A 26,386-nucleotide genomic window follows, 5' to 3' on the forward strand; every position below is an offset into this window, starting at 1 on the left:
AGGCATTTCTTCAATCTAATTTATAACCCCGCCACCCCCTAGTATTCACAAAAAAAGTATGTTGAAAGCTCAGTATAGCATATGACTCATGTATAGATCTGGAGATGAATACTACAAGATTATGAACATGAAGGTTTTTATTATTTTTTAAAATGTTCACTGTTACTTCTTCCAATAATTTATTTAATACGGAATTGTGTCGTTTGTATTGGTTCCACTTCATTGCTTGCCTTCAGACTTCCTTCTGTGTTTTCAGAAACTGTTTTTTAAGATTTCAATGTGTAATGACCACTACTCTCAAAACAAAGAGAGACACCAATAAAAAAGGGACAAGATAAAAATGTATTCATTACAATTTATTTTCTACAATACTTCATTAGAGGGTAAAGTTCAATGATTTACACTCAGAAGTTATATAGCTAGGAGGCAACCAAGTGTAATAACAAAGAATTGGTCTGACATCTCTGCACTGAAGGTCAAAGGAGGTTCCTTGCTTTAAAAGGAAATAAACTCAGATTAACCAAAACATTAACCATTTTGGCTTTGGGGAAAGAAAAAAAAACAGAAAACAGCAGTCAATGAAGACTGTGATGTTAAGATGAATTAGGGAAAACAAACATGAAATTTAATAAATCCTGAATATTAAACTTTACAAAGTACTTTGCCCTTATCAGCAGACGTGATGGGTTGGATCCTGAAGCTCTGTCCAGCTAATGGCAGTGCCTTCCTCTGGCATAAAGCCCTTTGACAAAAGTGGCTACTGAAAGAGGCTCTTGCATAAGGGGAAGGCATCTTTCAGCAAAGGAAGGTACTATGATTAGCAGAATAGATCTTCATGATCCAATCTGGTATCTGCTGGTATGACAGTTTGACCTTAAAACCTTGCAGACTGAAATGCCTCTATTGAGATTGGCTGTTTACCATTATGAAAAGGGAATACCGTTAAGGGAAACATTCAAATAATGGTAAGACTACAGTGATCAAAGACATTCACTGTTGTAACTGGGAAATCCCTCCCCCTAAAATAACATACATGGCTGCAGCAAGGGAGATTCCCAACCACAGTTATCCAGAAATAAACCCATCTAGACCAAAAGGCACTTACTTGTAGCTAAGGATGAGCCAGTTCCCAGTCCAGAAGGCTATTGCTATGGTCTTGACATGATCAGATTACTCACTATTTAGCTGAGGAATACAACTGTTAAGGACTCTAGAAAAGGTGGGTTTCTGCTGGCTACTTTGTTGGTTCCCACATCTTTTTAAAAAAATGCCTGTCAAGCAACTGAAATGCAGTATATTTCAGTTTGAGCCCAACTCCATGCACCTCAGCTATATATCATACGAAAGGAGGGCTCTCTCTGAGGACTGCCAAGCCTATCCCTCCTATACATTTTGCAGGAACACGTGCTTCTTCAACTGCACTGTAACTGGACTCTGTGAGAGACCAATGTTGAATGTGCCCTTTTCCTCAGAGGACTGAGTAGTGCTTTATGGCCTGCTTGCTGTTCTGCTTACTACAAAAAAAATTACAATCCAACTTTAACAGAGGCATTTCCATTTATATTAGAGTAGTGGTTGGGACAGAAACAGGGGCAAGGAATGAGAACACCTCTCACTCCTAAACCAATTTAACTTGCTTCAGTATAATGGTAAAATTAAACCAAATAGGTCAGGTCACTCCTAAAAGTCTGTTCTTGAGAATGGCAGCAAAGCCCCCCTCCCGGCTTCTAAACTCCCTCCCCCCATTAAAATGAAATTGATTAACACTATTACACTGCTGAAGACACATAACAGGGCAAACATTTGAAAAGGAAAAAGAAAGCAGGATTGAATAGCCTGGCACTATATGCCTGCATGACCAGTCTCACCGAATGTGCTCAGGGGTGAAAGTTTAGCACCATTTTTTTCCTTTTTGCTTTTAAAAAAATCTTTACAATTTAAATTCTAACATAGAACACTTGAATAGTAATTAGTGTAGCCCTATGTTTCAGTACTGTCTGAGAGCAGAGATGGATGGTATTAACTAGAGCTGAACCCTCCTCTCCCCTCTAGTTTCCTATCAGTCCAGGGCAACTGGGACAGTAACTACAAAAATCACTCTAATTTGTAACAAGGCTGATTTATTCTCAGAAGCAGGAAATCATGAAACGGTCCCTTCATATCCAAACACATTTCAACATCATCAGAAGGGGAAAGTGGCAATCCACAAAAAGCACAAATCTAAAGCTGTTGGTACTGTAGACATCTGGGATGAGTGCCTTTTCGTGTTTCACAACTAGGTTAGTTTTCATTAGTTTCAAGGTTGTGTTCTTCAAGGGCAAAGTAAGGGACAGTTGTGCTAGAAGGTATGACTTTTTGTGCCATCCTAAGCAGTACATCCTTCTAGTCCACCAACATTCACAGGCTTAGAAGGATATAGCTCTGCTTAGGCTGGCACAGTGGGAGACTTCCTAGACTGTAAACTGTCCTGTTGCAAAGATGATATCAAAGTGTTTTCTTCTTTTTTTCTTGGTGCAACCAAGCCAGATATCAACCAATACTGTTTACTACTATGAGCTACTCATGTGTATTTATACTTCAATGATTCAACATCTGTTCAGGTAGCTCTTGATACTTTGCTTAAGGACAGAAGGCCCTTTCTAGAGCAATGTTCATTGAGTCTAAAGATTTGAAGACCTACATCCCAACCCAAGAGAATTCTCAAGAATACATGCCTTCTAATCAGCCATCTATAAAAGCCATTTTTGCTACATACATGGTATAGAATTCATTATATTATGCTGTTTTCCAGGGTTTTCTTTGCCTATCAATGATGATCATCAAGACATTCATTAAGTCCTGCACCACCATTCCATAGTTCCTGTGGATTCATTTAAACAGGAGTCATAATGCCAGCTGCATTCGTGACATCATTCAGCAGCTCACACAAGAGACCTGAGATGGTGAACAGAAAAGGGTGGAATTCATTTATTACTTGGTGTTCTGGGTATTTTCAGCAATAATGAGAAAGGAAACAAATCTACAGTGAATCTAAGTTTTTTTTTGTCGGTCAAATATTCCTCAAATCTAAGAACATTTACTGAGAAGCAAGTTCAATTTAAACCAATTTTACTTATTTCAAAGTACATAGATTTAGGACTGAAGCATCAATATGTCTGTATTAGATAGCCTCTTAAAGGCTAATATTTACCATATTTCATTATCTGGATATCAGAATCAGCTGCCTGTTAAATACAGTCCCTGTTCAATACTTCTTTTAAACAACTTTCTCGTATTTCCCCCCAGGTCTGTAATAATGGCTTTGTAAGGAACAGACCTGCCCCAATCTAACTGCAGCACCCACTGCTATCTGATACCCAGAGCAGCCCCAAAGGAAAATGAGATCATACTCTAGAGGGAAAAGGAAACCTATGCCACTCCCACAAATAACCAGTACACCTTCATGCACGTATGGTGAGTCCCTATATAAGGAGCTACTTTCTGTGTCAAAAGCAAAAAGTAGCTGGATGCATGAACTGAAATCTTTTGAATATGTATAAGCAATTATTTTTATCAGCAGTAAATTTTATTTTTCCCCTTCAAACTGTCAAGTGATTGCCATCTTCTGCAAGGAGGAGGAGGAGGAATCCCTGCAGACATACCCTCCTTGTAACACATCATGTCATCTGCTCACCTGGGATGTGTTAGGGCTAATCAGCTTATGGTAGGTAAATATCAGAGGTTAAAAAAAATTTAAAATAACCTAAAAATCTTTTGTTTGACTCCGTTGCCCAGACTGCCAGGAGAACTCTTCTGCTTGATCCAAGGGGGTTTTCATAATTTACAATCAAATAAACACAGTGCAGTTTAACACAGAGAGCAATCTGAAGAGGTACTGCCATTCTCCAAAGGTTCTTTCTACCTAACTGCAACTGCTAGTCTTGGAGCTTCAACTCAACTGAACTTTCATTCTGAAGCAAGGAAGAGGTAAGGCTTAGGCCCCCCTGAAGTTCAGTTGCACTCACTGGTATCCCCCACCCCTCAGTCAGCTGGAAGGCAGACTTGGCAACGGAAGCTAGCATCATAAAATGGTGCAGTAATAGAAGTAACTGGACCAGGAAGAGGAGGCATCTGCCCCAATGATGTCATAGCTGTTAGTGGCAGCTGGGGGGCGGGACTGGTCATGCAGCCTTGTGTCAGGAGTAATGATTGTAGAGGGGCGGGGCATGAAGAGTGCCATTCTGGAAACAATGCTGACGAGAAGCCATGTATTCTGCATAACTGATTGTCACCTTCTCACTGCGATACCTAAAAAAAGTATAGAAAAATATATTAAAGCATATATCTAGTTATCCACAGCTCTACAGGTGAAAACAAGTATTTGTATTAATAGAATTCCTTTAACGTTAAAAGATACCGTTTTATGATTTAAATGTTACTTAGCCTTTTGTTTTAAGGGCAGGATACAGTTTCAGCAAGTAAAAAAAATTACGACTTCCCAAAACTTTCCAAGCAAGTCAGTAATGGGCGTTTTCCATTGTCTGAGTCATTAATTAATAAAACCCACCCAACCTATGGGTTCAAGAAGGTTTAATAAAAATTAAATTTAAAAAATAACTTGTGGTACAAGCATCATACACAAGCACATTCCTGCCAACAGTTTCTGTCCTAGTCCTAGTATCAAAAAACTGTAGAGTCTTTAAGCAGGCTAAGATATTTATCACAGACTTACAGATAAATCCACAAGTGTCTATACCCAAAAGTTATCTGTCCACACATTTATGCAAAAAATTGTGGCAAAAAATGAAAAAAAAACCCTTTTTTGTTAAGTTTCCCTGCCCAGTGGCTTAGATGAGATGCTTATTTTCCCACAGGTGAGCCTATACAACTGGCATAGAATTTTAAAGCAACTGTCTCTCAGAGCGGGACCACAAGTGATGCCTGACACAGGTTGGACACTAGTCAGCTTCCCTCAAGTTTTGATGGGAAATGTAGGCATCCTAGTCTTGCAGCTTGGCTCTCTGACTGCTGTCCAATGGACTTTTCAACTGTCACTTGTCCAACATTCCGCCAAGCTGCCTACATTTCCCATCAAAACTTGAGGGAAGCTGGCAAGTGTCCAACCTGTGTCAGGCGTCACTTGTGGTCCCGCTCTCAGTTTCAAAGATGGATGGCCCCAATTTTTCTCCTTTATCTCAGTGTCCAAATTTAATTAAATCCTAAGTTAAATTTCCTCTGCAAGTTCATACAGCATAAATAATATTTATGTTTAAAAGACTTTAGCTCACACTCTTCAGAGTCTTCAGGAGGTAGGCTCTGCATCACATATACCTGTATTGCTTCTGATTTAGATTTGTTATGTTTCTGGTAATGGTTCTTTTTAAAACTTACGGGAAAAGAATGCTAGGTAGCTACCAATAAACTGGAGAATTCTGTATCCCCTCTCTCTACAATCATCCGTTGAATAAACTTAACCTACAACTGTGATGCCTTTGTTCAGCAACACTATGACAGTAGTAGGCTAAAATGTATGCTGCAGTACACTGCTTTGTAACATTTTGCACCTCTTTTTGTTCTTGAACATCTTAATGGCAAGGCTTTGCAATGAGAACTATGCTTGCAGTCAAATTTCTGAGCCCCTAGAGCTTTCCAAAAGCAACAGCCTTGTCCCATCCAATGAGTTACTTCTGAAACTCTGAAGAACTTTAGGAGTGGTTTTCAGTAGACAGAGATGCAAGATTTCCATAAATTTTGAAGCAATGAGGACAAAGCCCAGAAATTTTGGGAGACATTGAAAGATAAGCAATACTTACTTCTCTATTAATCTAATCTTATTGTACTGATTTAACATGAAATTCATAATTTATATCCTAAATTAACATATGAAATTGTATTTTTCCCATTTCTTTTTTAATTTTCTAAACAATAAAGGAGATACAGAAAAGGGGAAAAAAGGAGGAACAGGAATACATATTATACTAAGGGAAAATTGAGATACTCATTACATAGATTCCCGAATACAATAGCCATATATCATTTATAATCATATTCAAGTTTATAACAACAATTCTGAGACATTTCCTCTCTCTTTTACTGTATCTCACTATTAAATCAAATATCAAAAATATTATATTGTATTATAAAGTATTTAACAATATTTGCTGTTGTTCTTTTCTTACCTCAAAGCTAACTGTATAAAACATATTATGATCTGTACATTTTAAATACTAGCAATAATATACTATAATGCTCACTATACTAAATTAGTCAAATTAAATAATATATGTTTCTATAGACTATTCTGGAAAATGTAAGACTTAAAATAAACAATATTTTTATAACCTGTTATTCTGAGCTCCTATCCAAATTTACATTGTTTATTCATATCTTTTATTTCTCCTTTTTATCTGTAATAGGCAAAGTAATTTTCCCATTTCTTTTCAAATTTTTGATGGGTCTTCTATTTATATAATTTGTTAATTTTGCTATTACCACATATTCTGTCATTTTATCTTTCAATTTTTCTCTGGTTAGGTATTCTTTGACTTTCCATTTACTTGCCATTACTACCCTGGCTGCTCAAAGATTCATGTAATATTCTCTCAATATTATCTGACATTATTCCCAACACCATAATCTCTGGTTTCACTGCAAAATCTGTTTTTAATGTGGTAAAAGGTGCCTTCTACTTCTTTACACTTCCAACACATCCCTCTGTTTTTCTTATCCATTTTTGCTATATCTTTTGGAGTTATACACAACCAATAGAACATCTTGTATTCTTAACGTTTGGTTTGCAGTAAATTTTATATGCTTCTTCCATAGATTTTCCCACTTTTGAAATGTTATCACTGCTCCAAAATTCTGAATCCATCTTGACATACACATTTTAAGTTGTTCTCTTTCTGTGTCATATTGAAGTAGAAGTTTATAAATTTGCCCCAACGTGGTCTTTCTGCGAATTATTATCTTTTCAAAATCCATTAGGTTTCTTAATCAGCCTCTGTGATCTTTGATAGCTTTCTTTAGTCTTGAAATTGCCTGAAGATAAACCAGCCATTGCATCATCTTAACTTGCCACACTTCTATTTTTCCTTGAGAGTTTATCGTATCTTTATAAATTATGAAATCATTAGTATTCCTCATATATTTATTACAGAAGGCATCTATTAGTGACATTACTAATGATATCAATGGACTAATCCTCATTCTCACGGAATCCCAGTTTTTATACAGACTGTCTCTAATTACACGACTTGTGTGTTGTATTCTTGGCCTTTTTTTAACCAGAGGTAATTATGTAGCCCTTCTGTCAGATCTGCCACTTTTAGTTTTATTAACCTATCATTAGGATTTTGGATCCAATCTGTAATCCAGACCAGACCAGCAGCTTGATAATATAACTTAATATTTGATATGGTTAGGCCTTTTTTTTTCTTTCTGTAACACCTTGAATCTGATTCTTGTTTTTTTGCCATTCCAGATGAATTAATTTGTTTTTGCCAATTTCTCAATGTCTTTTCTTGTATGTTAACTGGAATCGTTTGAAATAAAAAATTAAATTTTGGCAAAATGCTTTTTTATTGTAGAAATTCTTCCTAGCCAAGATAATTTTAATTTAGACCATCTTTCAACATCTCTTTGTATTCTCTTCCAGAGTACTACATAATTGTCCTTAAATATTGTCTTTTTGTCCTGTTAAATTAATGCCCAAGTATTTCACTTGATTTATCTTGCATCCTGTCATTTCCTTGATTTTTTCCTCTTCTTGTTTTGTTAAAAATTTAGAAATTATTTTGGTTCCTGAAAAGGAACCAAATTTTGTAAGATGTTCTATGACATAGTGTAACATCTCATGTGGATTCAAAATTGTCAGGACCACATCATCAGCATAACTTTTTAATTTGAATTCTTTACCATCTACATTTAAACCTTTAATTTCAGAATCTTGTCTCACCTTTGATGCAAAAACTTCCATTGCTAAAATAAATAGTTGTGGTGTTTGGTCCCCTTGACCTTCTGCTGTCACTCCATTAATCAAAATTTTTGCATTCTGCTTTGTATAGAGTCCTTGTATCCAATTCTTAAATCTGAAACCACAATTTAAATTTCCTAATGCTCTATGTAAAAAAGTCCAAGAAAGACTGTCAAATGCCTTTTCAGCATTGTATCTTTGTATCTTTTCAGCATTGTATCTTTTCTTCTCCATCAATTCCATTGCATTTATTACAAATCTGACATTGTCTTTCATTAATTTCTTAGGTACAAAACCTGTCTGATCTGGGTATATTATTTTTGCTATACATTTTCTTAATCGTTCTGCCAACACTGAAGTAAAAAATTTGTAATCTGCATTCGATAGCGAGATGGGTCTGTAAGACTGAGGTAACACTGGGCCATTATCTTCTTTATAAATCAAAGTTATATAAGCCTCTTGCCAAGTTTGAGGCAGGGTCTTATCTTTGCTTATTTTGTTCCTTACTCTTTGGAGTGGCAGTATCAACTCTTCTTCCAAACACTTACAATACATTGCTGATAACTTATCCGGACCTGGAGCGTTGTTTCTTTTTAGTCTTCTTATTGTCTGAAATCTCCTGTGTTGCAATATGATGATTTAAGAAATGTCTATTCTCAGGTATAAACTTTAGGGTTAATGTACCTTTAATGTAATCACCCATACCTTGTTCTATTACATCTTTTTTATAAAGTTGTGAAAAGAGATGAACTACTGGTGAATCTTTTTTTCCATATATGTTATTCCATTAGACTTTTTCACTCCTATTCTTCTTCTTTCAGATTCTTTTCTTAAACTGCGAGCCAGGAATCTGCCCAGTTTGTTTGCATGTTCAAAACATTTTGTTTCAAAAAGCTTAGTTTCTTCTGCATTTCTTCAGTTTGTAACATATTCAGTAGGTTCTTCAAATGTTTAATTTCCATTGAGGTCGACTTCATATGCGATTTTTTATGCTGCCGTACCAAAAATTGAACTTTCTTTATTATTTTGTTCATCTGTCCTATTTTCTCTTTCCTTTTTTGTGAAGTCATAGTTATCAAATTCCCTCTCATGAAAGCTTTACTTGCTTCCCAGATTGTTGTAAAATTGTATTATTTGATTTGACAAATATATGGAATTTAAAGTATAAATGTCTTAAGTTTTTTTACAAGAAATATTGCAGATCTATCCAATACTTGAGGGATAGTAGCAAACTACTGCACTCTGTCACCTTAGCATTTTATCTTAATTTTTACTATCTGAAAGGTAGGAAAAATAAGTTGAAATTGCAAAACAGATCTTGGAGAAAAAGAAAAATGTATTATCTGGCAAACAGTCACAATAGGACTACCAGAATATCTGGATATCAAATTAAATTTTGTAACAACTGCACAGCATCAGATGAATGACTCTACCTGTTTGATTGACTTCACTTGAGTGCTGTTATGCACCTGGATGGATTAAATGTTTTTGTATTGACTTTTTACTCTAAATATTGTATGTTTCCCCACCAGTTGGATATTGTTGTAAAAAAGCCTATTTATTGATATTTATATCTATTCTTATATGGATTAGAGGACTGTTTGTTATTTATTTATGAAATTGAGCACCTTCTGCACTTTATAATATAAAAATTCATTTACTTTGTAAATGGTTTTGATTGTATTCTCTGGGAAAGGTGGTTTTTTGCTAGTTATCTTTAGTTCCCAGAGCCCCTATTGGTTTTTATCCCATTCAGAGAACAAAAGTGAAAAATTACCATCTAATCTTAAGCCTCAAAACTATCACATGATTAAAGGAACTCATTCTTCATGAACACCCTCTACCATAAAAATGGTAGCCAGTCAAACAGCTGAAAGTCACAAGAATGCAATATGCATCTTACCTGGTGAGCTTAATAGTTTTCCTAAAGTCATTGGTAATTGGAGCCTTGAAACCACCTTTCCTGAGTAAGGAGTCTATTGTTTGAATCTGATCCCAATCTGTTCAAAAACAGCAGCAGAGAGCTAAATGCAGGTTCATTTTAAGGAAAAAGAGATAGTGAGGGGAAATAAGCAAGCCCAGATTATCACAGGTGCTGATAAAAAAATCTAATTATTCATTGTCTTACATAGGAATATTTAAACATAATGGGTTGGATGCAAAGCCAGAGTAAAGCTGGAGGAGAGGATCTTCCTTGGCCCCTTCCCTACAGCCCCTTGAAATACTGCTCCTTGGCATCAAGGAATCCCCAGAAACAAAACTGAAGGGGGGCAGAATGGGATGCATTAACAGAAATTGCCTTTTCTTCATCTGCCAAGTGAAGTACTATTCCACTGATATAACTGCAAGTATACTAGCAGAACAGGACCACTGGATCCAGCCCACTAAATCTTAGCTAACTAAATGCTGCTATAACGAAAGTCACATGAAATTTTATAAGGACTCATCCTATTTTAGTCACATAGCATTCAAGCTCTTCAATGTAAGAGAAACACAGCATGCTAATTAAAATTCCCTGAGTGTTTCAGTAATGAAGCAGTGCGTTAACATGTTGGAAACCTGATATACCAAACTGTACTTCAATCCTTTCACTTTTTCCATAAGGAACAAGTGTACTTCTCAGAACTGAAGGAGAAATATTTTGTACAATTACAGTGATGGATACTTAAGTGTTCTTCAAAAAAGGCTAAGCTGTTTACCACATTTGGGGCAAAGAACTTTGTAATGTGGGAGGATGAACGTGGCTCTCTAGAGCTATGACTGCGTGACGAGGTTAAGCTGATGAGGAAACCCACGCACACTGCTGGAAGATGGGAAGCAGTGCCCAAACATATGAAGGAAAAATCAGTCAAATGATAGTAAAAAAAACCATACTGAATATGTAACTAGCATTAATACATTTCAGGTCTTCTAAAGGATATATTTCTAACCCATTCAATCACAGATTTTAGTTGGCTTTCATAGCTGCAGCACAAGCCAGCTCCACAATCCATACCAGTACATACAGATTATATTGCTCATTGGGAAAGTTCAGCTTATCTCAAACCCACCTTGTTCCTTAGCAACCTCAGGTAAGTATGTGGCTGTGCGTTTGACACCTTTCTCATTGATGAACTCAATCCTGATTCCATGGATTCCCACCTAACAATGGAAATATAAAGCCAGCTGAGAGGTACTTTCCATGGTAATGTACCAAACATTTTCCATTGCCATGAATTCTCTCTGGGGGCCAACTTTGCCTTTACCTTGCCTTACTTTCTTGCCCTTGTAAGCCTTCTTTCTTCTGGTGAACAAATCATGTATTGCCACAATCTGGCATACTGTATCAGCCATTGTTTTTTAGCAAGTCTCAATCTCACTAATACAAAATTCTTAACGTATCACCAGAAGTCTAATCACAACCTCCTCTCCTCTCATACTTAAATCCCCATCACCACTGAAGGAGTGCTATTGGAGTATCCAGCATGACATAACCACTTATCTAGCTTGTCAGCTTTCTCTCCTTCCTATAACTACCCTTATAATAAAAGCAGACATATGGCTGAACCCAAGGTTCTCACCTCCCAGTCCAAGTAGTCAGTAGCATCCTCAAAATTAGTAAGGAGGGAGACCGAGCAGAAAAGTTTAGGCAGCTCCTCACGGGTCAGGGGTGGAAATCTGCTGTCCTTAAGTGCACTGGAGTGAGAACAGAGCACGCACAACTGACACAAAGCCCTGTGAGGCTTAATCAGATATTTAGTGAAACATTTACTTACATTATCCAAAGGCTTAGGACAAATAATATGACTTTAGAATAGGTTTCAAATGCAATCAAAACAGAACACTGGATATATCAAAGCTATAGCTAAGCTACTGATTTGTAACAAGGGTTCTTAACATGAAGACATTGCAATGCTTCCCTCAAATGCTTGTTTTCTGCCTTCACTGCATCTGGGGTGGGGTGAATGGCCTCCTAAATACATGCTGACTATATTATTTATGACTTTACAGGACAACAAAATAGATTGGATGTGTTACTCTTTATACTGTTGATGGACTGCTAGAAGGCATATTATTTTAGACTATAGCTTTTGATAGATTAATAAATGGTTACTGTATTTCATACAATATATATGAAATACAATACCATTTATATATATTTAAATTTTTATACTGAGTATATTAGCTGCATTTGTACTGAAATAAAACAAATAGCCAGCACCTCAAGTAGTGCCTGTACGATAACAGGAAGCCAGTGCTGTCCTTTGAGCACTTTGCATGCAGCCAAGACTTAAGCATGTGTACCATAATCTCCAGCAGATGTCCTCCAGTCCCAAATGGAACAACACAACACACCTATATATCAGGAGACAACAGTACAACATACTGGACGATCAGCTACGCTAGCAATTAGACAGGAGGAAACCATTATGGCACACACAACACTATATGTAAGATAAAGTTACAACATAGTGTCTTGTTTTTACCTGGTTAATGTGTATTCCCTGAGTCCTGAGTGAAGATTCATGGCAGAGAAAGTTCCAATGCAGCCCCGAAGTCGCTTGTCTCGCCCTGTCTTCCATGTCACAAAGAGCGGACTGAAAATGCATAACACAAAAACTCCAGCTTCAAATAATTCTTGCTGTGGGAGAAGCCAATTCGAGCATGAAAAGGGTACAAATGCTCTTGTAATGAGAATCCATGTATGCCAATCAAAACTTATTTCCTTTTATTTAGGTAACCTTTGCAGGCTATCATTTTCCTTCTCATTCATATTACCTTTCACTAAGCCTTCATAAACACTTGAGACTCCTGCTGTTTTAATATGCTACTCCTGAAAGTTGACAAAGTTGTATGTGTTATAGTTACATTTCTTTCATTAGTCTCTTTAAAAGCCATAGTCCTTCAGGGTTGCTAAACAACTACACCATATTTTAAACTTAAACATTATTTTTGAACAGATTGGATTCTAGTAAGCTTTGCTTCTAAAATAATTTAGATTAAAATGAAATGTGAATTAAAATGTATTGAAGTTTTAATCTGTAGGTTGGCTCTCAAGAACTGTGTAGACCCCAAGAAATAAACTCTTCCACCCTTCCTTCCTTTTCCATGGCCTGCAAAAAGCTGTTCCTAAGTATTGGGAGAATCTCAGGAGGGAATGGGATGCAGTATTGGAGGGTTGTACATGAAGGGGAGAAATACACTGAAACCTCTCCCCCCAATTTCTGTGTGAGGTTTTACAAAAATGAAACAAAAAAACACACAAGAAGCAGCCAATTTAGCACATAGCACTCCTCAGATTCACAAAAGCAGCTTTCCAGGGGGCGCAGAGGCCTTCAGTGAGGAGGTGACATTCCTGGTTTTTAGAACCCATCTCTTAAATCTGAATCCCTCACTCTGTATCAATCTAGCATGTGTTGTCTGCTTAAAGCCACTCAAGATTTCATCAGGCTTAAGTGTGCCTAACCATGACTGACTGTGAATGCTTGAGAGTGTTTTTGTATTGAAATCATGAACCACAGGATAAGTGCCTGTCTTTTGAGGTTAAGCATTATAACACAGTAGGTCATATACTGGGCTCAACTGCAGAGATCATGGCTCATCTGAACAAGGCCTTCTGCAGATACCACCCTGAAGCTGGGCTAAATCAACAGCAGCCCACACATGTGCTTTCTCTGTGGTAGCACCACTTTATGGAACGGCCTGCCTGAGGTCAGAAAGCTCCCACTCCCTGGCTTTCCACCAACTACACAAAACTGAATTATTCAGAAGGGCTTTCTACTCAGATTATAAGGTTGTGTCATAAGTAGTTCAGTGAGACGCCTTTGTAGGGACAGACACTATAAGCTACTATGTTGGCTACACTCTGCTGCTGTAGATAGGCACCTAATAAGGAAGTTTCCATGTTGCTAAACCTGTCATGTAAATTTGTTATGCTTTGTTTCAGATAGATTTCATCTCTGTACTTGGCTTTATGCTTGTTTTCAAATTTTCTGCTACCATACCCTATTGCATCTGTTTCACTGAAGGTCCTAACTTTTTCATTAATGTACTTTGCTTAGTGAATGTTCTAGCTGTTTATTGTATTGTATTTGGATCTCAATGAGAAAGGCATACTATAAACAAACAAACAAACAAATGATGATATCCAGCCTTTGCCTCCACAAAACGTCCTCTTATAACCTCACTATCATGATTCACTCATCTTCATATGCCACCTTAAAATTTTCTTTGGGCAACACTCCGTCGCTCCAGAAAATACATATGCTTGATGCAGACAGTTTGAAGGATGGCAGGACAGCATAAGCAAGTTTGATACCTGTAAATACCTAACAGTAGTAGACCCAAACCACACAGATGTGTAAAGCAACACGGGCAGAGTAAGAATAAATGCTGGTTCAGAGAGAACAACCAAATCAGAACAGTGCTTTACAACAGGGATGTTTAATCAGATAGTGCCAACTTGATTAAATGCCCAATATTTCCAGGATAGATAATGTCTGACATTGTGAAAGGCACTGCCCGATATTCCTAGTTCCAACATATCACTCCTGATAAATATCAGAATTGAGTATTGCCAGGGAAGCAGGAGTGGCTAGGAAGGAGCCAATGCACATGGCCCATGGTGCATCAGCTCTTTAAACTTTATTTTCCATGGTTGGTAAACCTGGCCTTAGGCCAGGTCTACTGCATATTGACCCAGTGGCCAACAACCTACTGCATATTGACACAGTGACATGTTGCAGCCCAGCATTAGGGTGGGAGAATGCTTCATCTCCCTTCCACTCTGCTTTTTTTGCTTCTGCTTTTTGCTTTTAATTTTCTTTTATAATTTAAGAATGGACACAATTATTGTTTTCACTCAGTTGGGGGTACTGTTCTGATATTAATTAAAATAGAAACCTTCTATAGCATGACTTTCCAAAATGATAACAGTACTTCTAATATTTAATGAAAACAATAATCATGCCTTTCCAACTTTCTGATATGGAATTAATAACAAAAAAATCGTTGAGCACAATTATGATTTTATCTCCATTTTTTTAGGGCAAAGAAAATAGCATGTCATGTGACACTCAAAGACTAACGGATTGATTATAGCATGCATCAGTATCAGCCTACTTCTTTTTTCTTTCCTATTATGCTTATCAAACCTGGACAAGATTTTTTAAAAAAATGCCTTAACAGACGCTAACCATCCATTTTTCAAACGGATGTTTATAAACTGTTTTATAATTTGTTTTAAAATAATTCAGTAAATAGGTCAGCGTTATATAGTTTAATGCCTCTTGTACAAAAACTGGATTTGGTACCTTGGGATCTCAATAATTTCCCATGAATTCTTAAAGAAAGTCACTAATGGAATCTTCTTTTGTAACACAAAAGTTCATGCCTGATTATGGAAGCTGCTGGTTGGTTCCCTAGCTGTATCACTGATAATGTTAAATAGACTCCTATCTGCAATTGCTTTATAAAGGAACAGAAAGAAAGTTAATTGAATGCTGGTGAATTAACTCAATCATTAAAAAACAGTGAAAGATAACTCCATAATTAGTTGCCATGTATTTCTGAAAAATCAAACTACTATGTTCACTTCTTGTCTGAAAAGCAACTTATCTCCATCATACTACATATGTACAGATCATTTCCCCCATATATTTTTATCTTTCAAATTATGATGTCTTATGATATGTAAGCTTCAGTTTCATAGATTGAACAGCAAGCAAAATGTCCCACAGGTTATACTTGCAGGGAAGAAAACCTAAGTAACTACATTCCTGTGATCACAAGCCACATTAGCTTCTTTGGAATCCTAGATTCTAGATGTTGGGGGTTTCTGTCATCATTTAGCCCAAACTTCTTGCCCTTCTACGCATCTTGCTTTCTAATGTTTGGAGTCCATTTTTTTCTCTCTTGCTTCTGACTTAAAGCCCATAAACATTATGAAACCAACATAAAATTACAATTTAAGCAAATACAGAGAAATAATTCATTCCAGTTTTAGACTTAGGTATTTGCAAGATGTCAGGTTTTATAACATCTATTTCTTACTCTTAGACACAAATGGTATAGTAACACACAGCTGCAACTGCACTGGGTAATTTTCTTACTTTAACATATAAATAAGCCATAGCAGACAGGCTGAGCATCATCCCCATAAAATATAGCTGTTCCCACCCCTGCCCTCATCTCATATGTTGAGAAATAGAAAAGGGAAAAGGCAGAAAAAGACAAAAAACAGAAGCTGGGGGTGAGTAATTGGCATATCAAAAGGGGAAGGAATAGCATCACTTCTTGCCATCTGCATTCCTTTATCATTCTTCTGTAATATCTCATTTCTCTTTCACCCCTCCCCCCTCTTTCAACAGGACAGGGGACCCCGAGAAATAGTATTTTGGGAACATTTTGGTCTGCCTCAGGAGGGGGAAAGGTGAGAAAGTCACATTGTGCATGTGGAAATCTTTTCACCCATAGAAACGATGCCCTGGATCCGAGCCATAAACTCAGTAGCTATAGAGTATTCCTGCCGTATTGTTAACTCAAGGTAGAGAAGGAATAGATAGCTGCTTCATACTTTGCTCTATTTGCAAAGCACATATTCAGATAGTTTCTGGAACAGCTGCATGCATAACTATATACAGCTGAAGGTATTGTTGCAGAACTTGCATGGCATAAGCCCGTGAGACTGGCTCCACCACCAAAAAATGAAATCAACTCCCTACTGTGAATGAAGAATTTTTCTGAAGTATTGAGTGCATTGAAAGTAAAAACTCAGTTTGTTATCTGCTGTAAATCAAGTATTCCAAGCAGCAAGTATTGTTGCACATTGGGCTGCCTGGATACTTGTTGTCCTCAGAGTCATGGCTCCAGCTAAAGGAGGGGAAATCTTTTCAAGTATAGGAAGGGCTCTTGTGCCCTTCAAATTGCACAGAAGAAATCTGGGTAAGTGTAAAGAAGTCATAATGTGCCTTAAAAGTCAACAGGCTGTAGGGTGGATAGCAGCAGTGACTGGAATCAGATTTTTTTTAAAAAAACTGGATTTCTCATTTCAATTATAGGAAATATTTTAAAATCCACTTTAGATCCCTAACATAAACATGCTAAATCTTTATTTATAATCCCAAACTGAATTCATGACCTTTTATTAAACAAAGTAAATTCGTGTCTGTCTTTTACATAGAGGTGAACCACGTAAAAGTGTCATGTTATATTGTGAGTCTTTTGGACCAAGCACCTGCCAAATCATCACAGGCACCAGAATCCAAAGAGCACCATTCAGTATTCTACCAGGATAACTTTGTATTTCTGTCTTATATCCTTCTAATTAGCTTCATTCCAATATGAGCAGCCTTATTTATGATTCTGCTAATTAAATCAGATAGATATTTATTTTTGATCTCAATCCCAGAAACACTTTACTATTCTGTAACAACTAGCTCTTTCTTCAAAGTCCCAGGCACAATCTTCAAGAAAAAGTTTAAAGCCTCTGCATGAGTACCAAAAGAAATCCATTACATTCAGAGTTGCACACTATTCTAAATGTATATAATTCTGCAATGCAAAAAACCTGGGGGCTGCGCGATTGCAGGTTTTGAGTTTAGCTAGTTAGAGCAGGTAGATAGAATGTGAGCATTTGCAGGAAACACAAAAATTAGAAAACTGAAAATGTGATTACCATCTGTCTTTTTTTTTTTTTTTGCACTAACATAAAGCAGAACTTAATGACTGAAATCAGTCCAGCCTTGATAGGCTGAATCCTCCATTCTCTACTGACATTTACACTTTCTTGCACATAACCTGGTTATCTTTATCCCACAAGTATCTTGTAACTTGGATAATATGTATAAAGTACTTTTGCAGAACCTCCACTGGTAATCACCTGAGCAAGCAGACTTAATTACATTCCTTTTACAAATACATTTACTTTACACAGTCTATTAATATGCCACATCTGAAGCTAGTAACAAATGTCTACCTGGTAAACACCCAAGCAATAATCATTGCTCCATTTAGTGTTTGATCTCTTTTACATGGGATGGGAGCTGAACTGCATGTGTACTTTAACTCACTGTTAAATACAAGGCAGAATTAAGGCAACTTTACACACAGCTGGAGAAAGGGGGCCAAGTCAGGCTGCCCAATACTATATCCCTTTTGCCTTAAAGGACAATGGCACTATGAAACAAAAAGCTACCCATGTAGATTAACGTGGCCGCAACAGCATATAAACATCTTGCTGGTCCTTTCCTTGGACCCCTGAATACAATAGGCATGGAAAAGGCTGTTGCATTCAGATTGCTGCCTTAGGGAGAAGAACTAGCCCGTGCATCTATCAGTCTCTAGTTTAAACTAAGAGTGTACTACTGGAGCATGCCACCTTCTGGACAGAGCGTATCAGTTTAGGGTCTACTTACCCAGAAGTCTGGGGCAAAGCACTCTAGCTGTATCCATTTCACAAATGTCTAAAAGCTGCCCAAGTCAGGTCAGAGTAATTTAGTTCGCTTCATTCTCAGAAAAATGTACACTGGAATGTTTAGGAGAAAGGCTATGTGAAAATTTTAGTAACCCTCTTGCACTTATCCTAAGTTAACCGCCCCTACCTCAATCTGACAGACAGTTAAGTGCATATATTAGCTGATGAGAAGTACTGTTACCCACCTTGTGGTAATTCCTGATCTTTAAGATGCCACTTCCTCATATGCCCACTTGTGGTCTTGTGTTGCTATTTGACACACAACTTCAAAGTTTTTTTTCCTCAGAGATGAGGGTATGCACAGCTAAAAAATGAATATAAAATATAGCATGGCCACATCCACTTTCAGTGCCTGTGCTAATTCCACAGGCATAAATCTCTGGAAGAGAAGGGAGGGCAAATCAGGGGAGCCATGAGGGAGGGCTGGCTCAAAGAACACAAATTTCTTATCCGGAGGGGGGGGGGGCGCTATAGGACTGAACACTTCTTCAACCGCCTAACCAAAAATCCAGGACATACAGAAGGAATGTCACATGAATTCAATGCTTACTCTCCAGTAAACATGTTCAGGATCTGAAGAAGTGAGCTCTGACTCATGATAGCTCATACTGGAGTAACTGTTATTAGTCTTTAAGGTACCACAGGACATCAGACGTAGTTTGCCTTTCTCTACAACGTACCCACCTCCAACCTAGTATTATAGCAAGCCTAGAAAAACAGGCAGTATCCATTTAGATGCCAGACGAGTACAAATAAGGGATAAAAAGTTAAAGTCCTTTGTCACCACTAAAATTTTTAGAAGTCTACGTGCCTTGGATCTTTCAAGTCAATTCATCCAGATTATTTCACAGAAATCATAAGTAAAATTTACTAATCCTAGAGTGCCTATAGATGTGGCACAGCATAAAATCATAATATGAGCACTGGGGCTGGATATGAACTAACCCAGGTCTGATATAGGCTGCTGGAAAGTCTCTCCCCTTATCACGACATAGGGCTAATACTAGGCTGAACCACTGCTTTGGTTCCTATGGAAAGGGAAGGATGAAAACTGATGAAATAATTTCAGTATATTTCAGCCCTTTTGTGCTTCAGAGGAAATTAAAACACATATACACCCGACCATTGAAATGGTAAGCAGACAATGTTGGGAAGAAAGGATGGGTGAGATCTCCAAATCAAGATGCCTATATGAAAAATACTGCAAGAAATCAACACAATAGAGTCCAAATGAGCAAACTTTTTCTGAAGATATTTTTGAATCACTTAAAAAGTCATCTTAGAACTTTTTCCCTTGGAATGCTTAGAAGAGTTAGTCATGAGCTGACCCAGCTCTGGTCACACAGAACCATTTGTGGCTGGCCTGTACTTTGTATTGTCCTTGGGATTTCAAAATTCTGTATTTGTGAAAGCAGGGAAATCTTGCCTGATACAGCCTTCTTATAAGCACATTTATTGAACCTGAAATGGTACCAAGCCACAGTTTTTTAAAAAACCAGAAAAACCCACAGAGAATAATTGTAATTCTGAAAACCATGGTCTTAAGTGAGGAAAGGTTCAAAGGAAAGATTCAGCTGCATTTTACATTATATATATATATGTTTCATTTTCAGCCTCTTATAGGGTAGAAATGCATTTTTTTCCTGTTGGGGAACAGTGAAAATATCTCCTCAATGTATATATTCTTAACACCAAAGGTATGACACAAAATCAGAGCTCTGAGAGGAGCAAATTCTAAGTTAGTTCATAAGTTCCTTAAAGAAGCATCATTTTAGAAGTATGAAGGATAACTCCTCACCTGTCTCTTCCAACATACCACTTCAATTCCAATAATCTAAAAACTTGGTTTTCCCGATTCTTAATTCCTCAGTCTATTTTAGCCTGCATACCAGAAGTAACTTTTTACAAAGTAAAGGTTAGGCTATGCTGTGATGTTGCCAAGTATGTTACGTTACTGCAGTATGAAAATTCTGTTTATAGCAAAGGTAATAAAATTGTATTCACAGTAAAATGTGTATTTCATAGACAAAATTTATAAAAGCAGACACATTAGATAAAATAGTACTACTCACTTGAATCAGGCTGCTTTTCTGAGAACTGGTGTATACCCTTTTTGACCTCAAGCTAATGGTTAATAACAAAGCCTAATTAGTATTAACAATAGTTAAGGCTGATGTCAACAAAAGCCTAAATCATAGCTAAGTGGAGCAGGCTATAGATCCTAGAAAGGAGAGGAAGAACTCTACCCTGTGGCCTGCTTCCAGTTCCTTCATCCTAGTAAATGTATTGTGACATCAGCACATACATTTACAGATGCAATGCTACAGAATATGAACAAGTATCAGACGTGCAAAATTTCTGTATATAGGGCCAGGTAACTAGTCAACCTGGGTCAATATTGTCTATACAGGCTTGGCATTGGCTCTCCAGGATGCAGAAAGGTCTTTTCCAACGCTTGGTACCTGAAATTTTTTAATCGAAAATAGTGAGGATTGAACGGAGGACTTTCTGCATGCGAAGCATGGCCCCTCCTCCTTGTAAAAGCACACATCCAAATAATTAAGTTTTATCTCATAACGGTCAACTTATTCAAATTCTCTTTCTAGACCGTACAGTTTCATTTCAAATTTTAAACAACCTTACAAATGTTAAAACAACATTGCAGATTTCTCCATAAAAGTATACCCATTTTACAAATAACCCTTACCTTATCCCTCTTACCCCACAATATTAGAACCTTGGATGAAGGATTTTCAGTTTCCCTCCCATGCCCAGGGGTTTACTCACTAGGGGTCATTGGTAAACCGAGGAAGTCGTGGCTGAGGGAAACCATAAAGATGACAGTAGAGTACATCAAAGCAGTAGCAGCACATCTCCGCTGTCACCACTAGGTTCTTGGTGCTGTTGGCAGTTCCATTAGGCCGGGCGAGTGGGCTCAAAGCTCCTGAAGTGGGATTCATTCGAGTAATTGGAGAGTTTCCAGGGCACAAAGTCAAATCTGACACGTTTTCCCTTCCATTGCCCCCATCTGCATGCTGGTGGTTCTGAAGAGGACCTGAACTAGAGACTGGCACAGTTGTGGCTTGATTCCCGTGGCTGTGTGTTCCACTTCCAGACAATTTGGGTTTCTTTACCCCACAACAACCTGCTGCCAACTTGGGCTCAAGTGGAGGAACACAGCGTCTTTTTCCCATCCTGATTCAAGCACTTGCTGTCTGGAGTACTGTAGAACCCTGGCAAAAACATATGACATGCAACACAGGACATTATACCAAACGAAAAGCAAATTATAGGGGTGTACTTTTTCCACAGTAAGAAAGTTGCATCTCTCACATTAACACTTGTGAATTCCAGAAGAAAATTCACATATGATTGCATAAAATTCACCAAAAATTAAATATAAAGCAGACTTTGATGTGTAATACATCAAGACATTACAACTATTACACAGGTCATGTGCACTTAATTAATGAAACAGTATTTCACTATGAAACTAGCATGATCAACATGTAATTCAAGTGTGACATGTGACCTGCATACCCCATCTACAGGTTTTACCATCTTATCTGATAATAACCATGTAGTACAGCTCTTAATCTGTTTTCTCATTGGCAATCAGGCAGAATACCACCACAGCTAGAGGACCACAACAGCAACATTTCCAATGTCTGCCACAGAGAAAGCAGAAGTAAGTTTTGCTTCTTGCTAATAAAAAAAACCCTTCTCTTCTGGATTTTTCAGAGGCTCTAGTTTACAATGCAGTGAATAATGTTACCATGCATGCAATGGGCTGAACAGATGCAGTGCTAAAAGTATGCCTCTAAACAGTTAAAGGTTGCTTTTATTTAGTGGACCTCTAATATATTAATGTGGCAAAGAAGACATAAAATATGGGGACCATTCAGGCCCCACCAACTATTGAAAACATTACTTGTATTAAATTTGCCGCTAAAAAGAGAGAAAAAGCTGCACATATTTCAGTGTTCTCCAGTTAATAAATTACAGGAAATGCCTCCTGCTTTATTACAAGCTTCAATGCCTTTGAACCCCATGAAATAATCTGAAAAGGTAGTGCTAGTGCAAGCTATCCAATCAGACAGCAGGATACAGGAACATATTGGAGCAAGAGAAGTTGGAAATGTTCCCCTGCCATGCAGGCTTAGGACTGGGAAGGTATCTTTCCTCCTTAACATGACAGGAGCAAGAGGATGCGTCTTCCTAACAGCTACCTTTCAAGAGCTCCTGGAAACTGATTGGCCATTATCACTATCTCAGAAGTCAGCATAATTTGTCTAATGAAATTAGGACACAAACATTCATCAAGAAGTTTGAGCAAGGAATCTCAAATCTTTCACACCACTTCTCTCTTGCTCTCAAAATTAACCTAACTTACTTCAAAACCCATAAAGCAAACATAAAAGAAAACAGATAGAATAAAATAAATGCCTTGGCAACAAAGCACAGCCTGCAAGCACCATAATTCAACCATACCCAGCTGTATCTTGGAATACTCTTTCTCACAATCTGAACTGGGCATCTTATCAGAAGGCCATGGTAAAGAAGTGTTCTTTAGTGATTCTGGGTATTTACCTTTGATAAGAGCAGACTCTTTTAAATACTCCTGGTTTAAGATTTTTGACTCAAAACTCCTTTGTATTGTTTAAGCCCTGATGTTATTAGGGGACTTCAACCCACTGCTGTAAATTCTTTTATTAGGAAATATATCCAAAAGATGGAATACTTGAGTACATATTTTCGTGCCTGTAGGGTTTGTTCTTCGTTTATTTTCTGGAATCCCTAAGCCCAGATCACTGCTGTCCTATGCCTTCTACTTGACTGTCCCAAATTATTTTAGAGCTTTTTTTACTGTCTCAGTTAAACAAACAGTCCACCCCTGTTCATGGCAGGTTCATGCAGATCCTTTTTTCAGAGTATTTGCGTGACTGTTGCTAATTTTTAAAAATGTTTTGGTATTAAATCCAGGTGATGATATTTATCTGACAAGTTTGTGACTGCTCAAAATATTTGATCAAGAGAGCTTTAATCAGAGGAAAGGAATCCCAAATATCAACACCACAGAGTAAAATTTCAATATCTAAAGTCAAGATCTAAATCTTTACCTGGAATGGAGTTAAGTCATTAGTGTAATTTCAAATACATCAAATAGGAAAATGCTCCCTTTTAATTTTTTGTTTACTTGACAGAAACACAATTTTCAAGCCAATTGCCTTGAATTATTGGAAATAATACCGCCCAGAGCCCCTGGGGATGGGCGGTATATAAATTGAAATATAAATAAATAAAGTCACATAGCACTGATAAAGATGTTCTACAATGCCTGTGAAAGAGTGAAGAAGAACTGTACATGTACATGAAGCCTAGTGTACCTTGGGCCCAGCCACACATACTAAGCATAACCTGCCTTACGTGGGCTCTTGTGAGTATAAAATGGATGACAGGAGAATGGAGGAAGCTGTTTTGGGTCCCCACTGGGGAGAAAGGTGGGGCATATTAAGTAAATTTAAAAATAAAAATACATTTTGTTAATGGGATATGCAGTCCAATTCTACACATGCATATCCACAAATCAGTTTAAATTTCAGTACACGAGGCCGAAATCAAAGAGTAACTAAGAATATGATGTGCATACAAGAAACTCTGAAAGTAAACACAGGAAAACTATACCAAATGCTGATATTTTATGGACATCAGCAAATAGAAAAGAACAGCTCTTCTTTACCCAAGGATTAATTAGGATTAATGCACTTCTGCCTTACAATCATCTTACTGCCGTAGTCTCAGTAGACAGAAAAATAACAGGATTTTACAAGTGGTAGTTTAAAGCTTTATATTTAAAAATGTATTGCTTTACTCATAACTGGTTTGGACAGCTTTTTAATCTTAATATGAGTACTAGAGAGTTCTCAACATATAAGCCTAGCATCTGAGCAAAGGGATGTTTGCAATAACCAAACTTGGGGAATGAAGCAGCAAGAAAAGCACGTAAGCGATTAAAGCATGTAAGGCAATAATGTCAGCAATTGTCCAGCTGAATGAGGATCACTTCAGCAGGCCATTATTCTCAGTTGCACTGTTCTCACTCCATTTTACAAATAAGTTTCTAAGTCTGAGATAATACTTACTGAAAGCAGACACCTTGTTATTGCCAAGGGGGTAGTAGGCAGGTGGAAGGGGTAACTATTTTATATCTGGAATGAATTTTCTTTTCTCTCGGCCCATTCCTGTTCCCCAAACCTGGAAAAAAAAAGCACTTCAGGAATAATTCACTATACAGTCATGGTGAACATAACAGCCCATTAGACAAAATAACCAAAGGTATCCTTACCAATGTGCCTGTAAATTAGACAGAAAAGTATACTAGATAACATAAACTGTCATTCTGTATAACAAAAACCAGCTTGTGAGCCTTAATTTCCAGTAACCATGTGCAGAATCAGGCTAGGTATATAGGGTTCTTTAGAGAGGCTTCATCCTTCCTATATTCTGCCCTTGACCTATGTTAATCATGTTTCTATTACAACACACTCAGAAAACTTACTACTGCACAACAATTCGGAAACACTTCAACTCATTAACTGAGCTATATGCAAAAATCACTTTGTTATGGTAGAGATAATGAGTACATGGCAGAAACAAAAATGCAGACGCCAAAAAGAGGGAAAAACTGATGCACCAAGTCCTTTTAGGTATCACAAGAAAACAACTGATAGACAACGATTATCTTAATGGATTACCAGTGTTGACAGAGCGTAGTAAATGGGAGAGGCATGCCTTGCAGAAATACAATAAGATAGTTTAGTTGAAGCACTCTGAACAATAAAAGTGTTTATGTAAATATAAATGCTGCATCAAAAAACAAAGCCTAGAGGATTTCAGGTAACTTGGCAGTATGTTGCAACAATTCTAAACATGTTTAAAGTTAGAGATCTTTGATGCTTGAAAACTCATACCCTGGAAATCTAGGTGGTTTTTAAGGAGCTAGTAGACCCAAATCTTGCTCATCTACTAAAGACCAGCATGGCTACCCACCTGAAACTATATCCTGCCTATGCATAGTAGAGAGGGAAACCTGGATGACAGCCACTCAAGGTAAAATGAGGAAGCAATTGGTCTTACTTCATAGCCTATTTTTAGGCTGGATTGTTTTTTATATATTGATACCGACAGTTCTGGTTCTTAACCCAAACGACATCCATTGCACTAAGCCAAGAATAAAGATACTGAAAGGCCAGAAAAGCAGGAACGGAGGGAAGGAAAGGTTGAGGGGTGGATGAAAAAGAGCGTGGGAAGGAAGCAGAAGGCGAGAGCTCGGAGGCCTGGTAGGAGAAATATTTGGGTGGGTCAGAAGGCGGATGCCCTGGAGACGAGCAGCAACGGAGAGTGGAAGGATTAGGGCTGAATCTCTCGCAGTGAAGCCAGAAGGGCTTATGCAGAGGAAGAGGGAGGTCTGCGCGGGCATCTGGGTCCCCCCTTTAGCCCAGCGACGCCGAGGTCCAGACGAGGAGAGGGGACCCCCACCTTCTCTTTCCTGGCCTCGGAGACGGCTTCCTGCCCCAATCACTCTTTCAGCCCAACCACCGCCGCCGCCACCAGCGCCGCCGCCGCCGCTCCTGCTCTTGCCTCCCCGCCGCCGCCGCCGCCGCCACCTCTGCCGCCCCGCGCTTCATGGAGCCATGGGCCGGGGCGGGGGAGCACCGAAGAAGTGGACCCAGCAGGGCGGGGCGGGGCGAGGTGAGGCAAGCTGTGGAGGGAAACTACACACTGACACCGGACGAGGAATCCCAGGCTCGCCGCCGGCTGAAGAGAGAGCTGAAGCAAGGCAGAAGAGCCCGGGTCCTCCACGATCCCAGCGGCCCCTTCGCGCAGGGTGAGGTAATGGAGTGGAATGCGTGCGCCGACCGCCCATCGGCCCTCTGAAGACCGTAGGAAAACCATAGATCTCCGAAAGAGCGGGACTT

The 26,386-nt window shown here is 38.1% G+C and overlaps 1 protein-coding gene across 2 annotated transcripts; it reads right to left on the bottom strand.

The window, feature by feature from the left end:
- Positions 1 to 341: 341 nt before the first annotated feature.
- Positions 342 to 26,386, bottom strand: AMMECR1L (AMMECR1 like). Of its 2 annotated transcripts, XR_008597308.1 has the most exons (9): positions 25,947 to 26,386; positions 24,551 to 24,662; positions 21,195 to 21,640; positions 12,421 to 12,531; positions 11,515 to 11,629; positions 11,005 to 11,095; positions 9,858 to 9,954; positions 3,743 to 4,287; positions 342 to 2,934 (listed from the first exon to the last, which is right to left on the bottom strand). XR_008597308.1 is itself a non-coding variant. In XM_054982791.1 (8 exons), the coding sequence occupies exons 3-8, from the start codon at positions 21,599 to 21,601 to the stop codon at positions 4,176 to 4,178; spliced, it is 933 nt and encodes a 310-aa protein (XP_054838766.1). In that variant the 5' UTR covers positions 21,602 to 21,640; positions 24,551 to 24,662; positions 25,947 to 26,386; the 3' UTR covers positions 342 to 4,175. The 2 variants fall into 2 exon arrangements, 1 of the variants encoding a protein (XP_054838766.1); XM_054982791.1 differs by having other exon boundaries at positions 342 to 4,287.

The sequence above is a fragment of the Eublepharis macularius genome, chromosome 6 (assembly GCF_028583425.1).
Source record: "Eublepharis macularius isolate TG4126 chromosome 6, MPM_Emac_v1.0, whole genome shotgun sequence".
In the NCBI taxonomy this organism is placed as follows: domain Eukaryota; kingdom Metazoa; phylum Chordata; class Lepidosauria; order Squamata; family Eublepharidae; genus Eublepharis; species Eublepharis macularius.

Coding starts and splice junctions, on each gene's coding strand:
- AMMECR1L (XM_054982791.1), bottom strand. CDS start 21,601: ATGGGAAAAAGACGCTGTGTTCCTCCACTTGAGCCCAAGTTGGCAGCA. Junction 11,096..11,514: donor CTGACTACTTGGACTGGGAG/GTGAGAACCTTG, acceptor TTCCATTGTTAG/GTGGGAATCCATGGAATCAG. Junction 9,955..11,004: donor TGAGGTTGCTAAGGAACAAG/GTGGGTTTGAGA, acceptor GTTTTTGAACAG/ATTGGGATCAGATTCAAACA.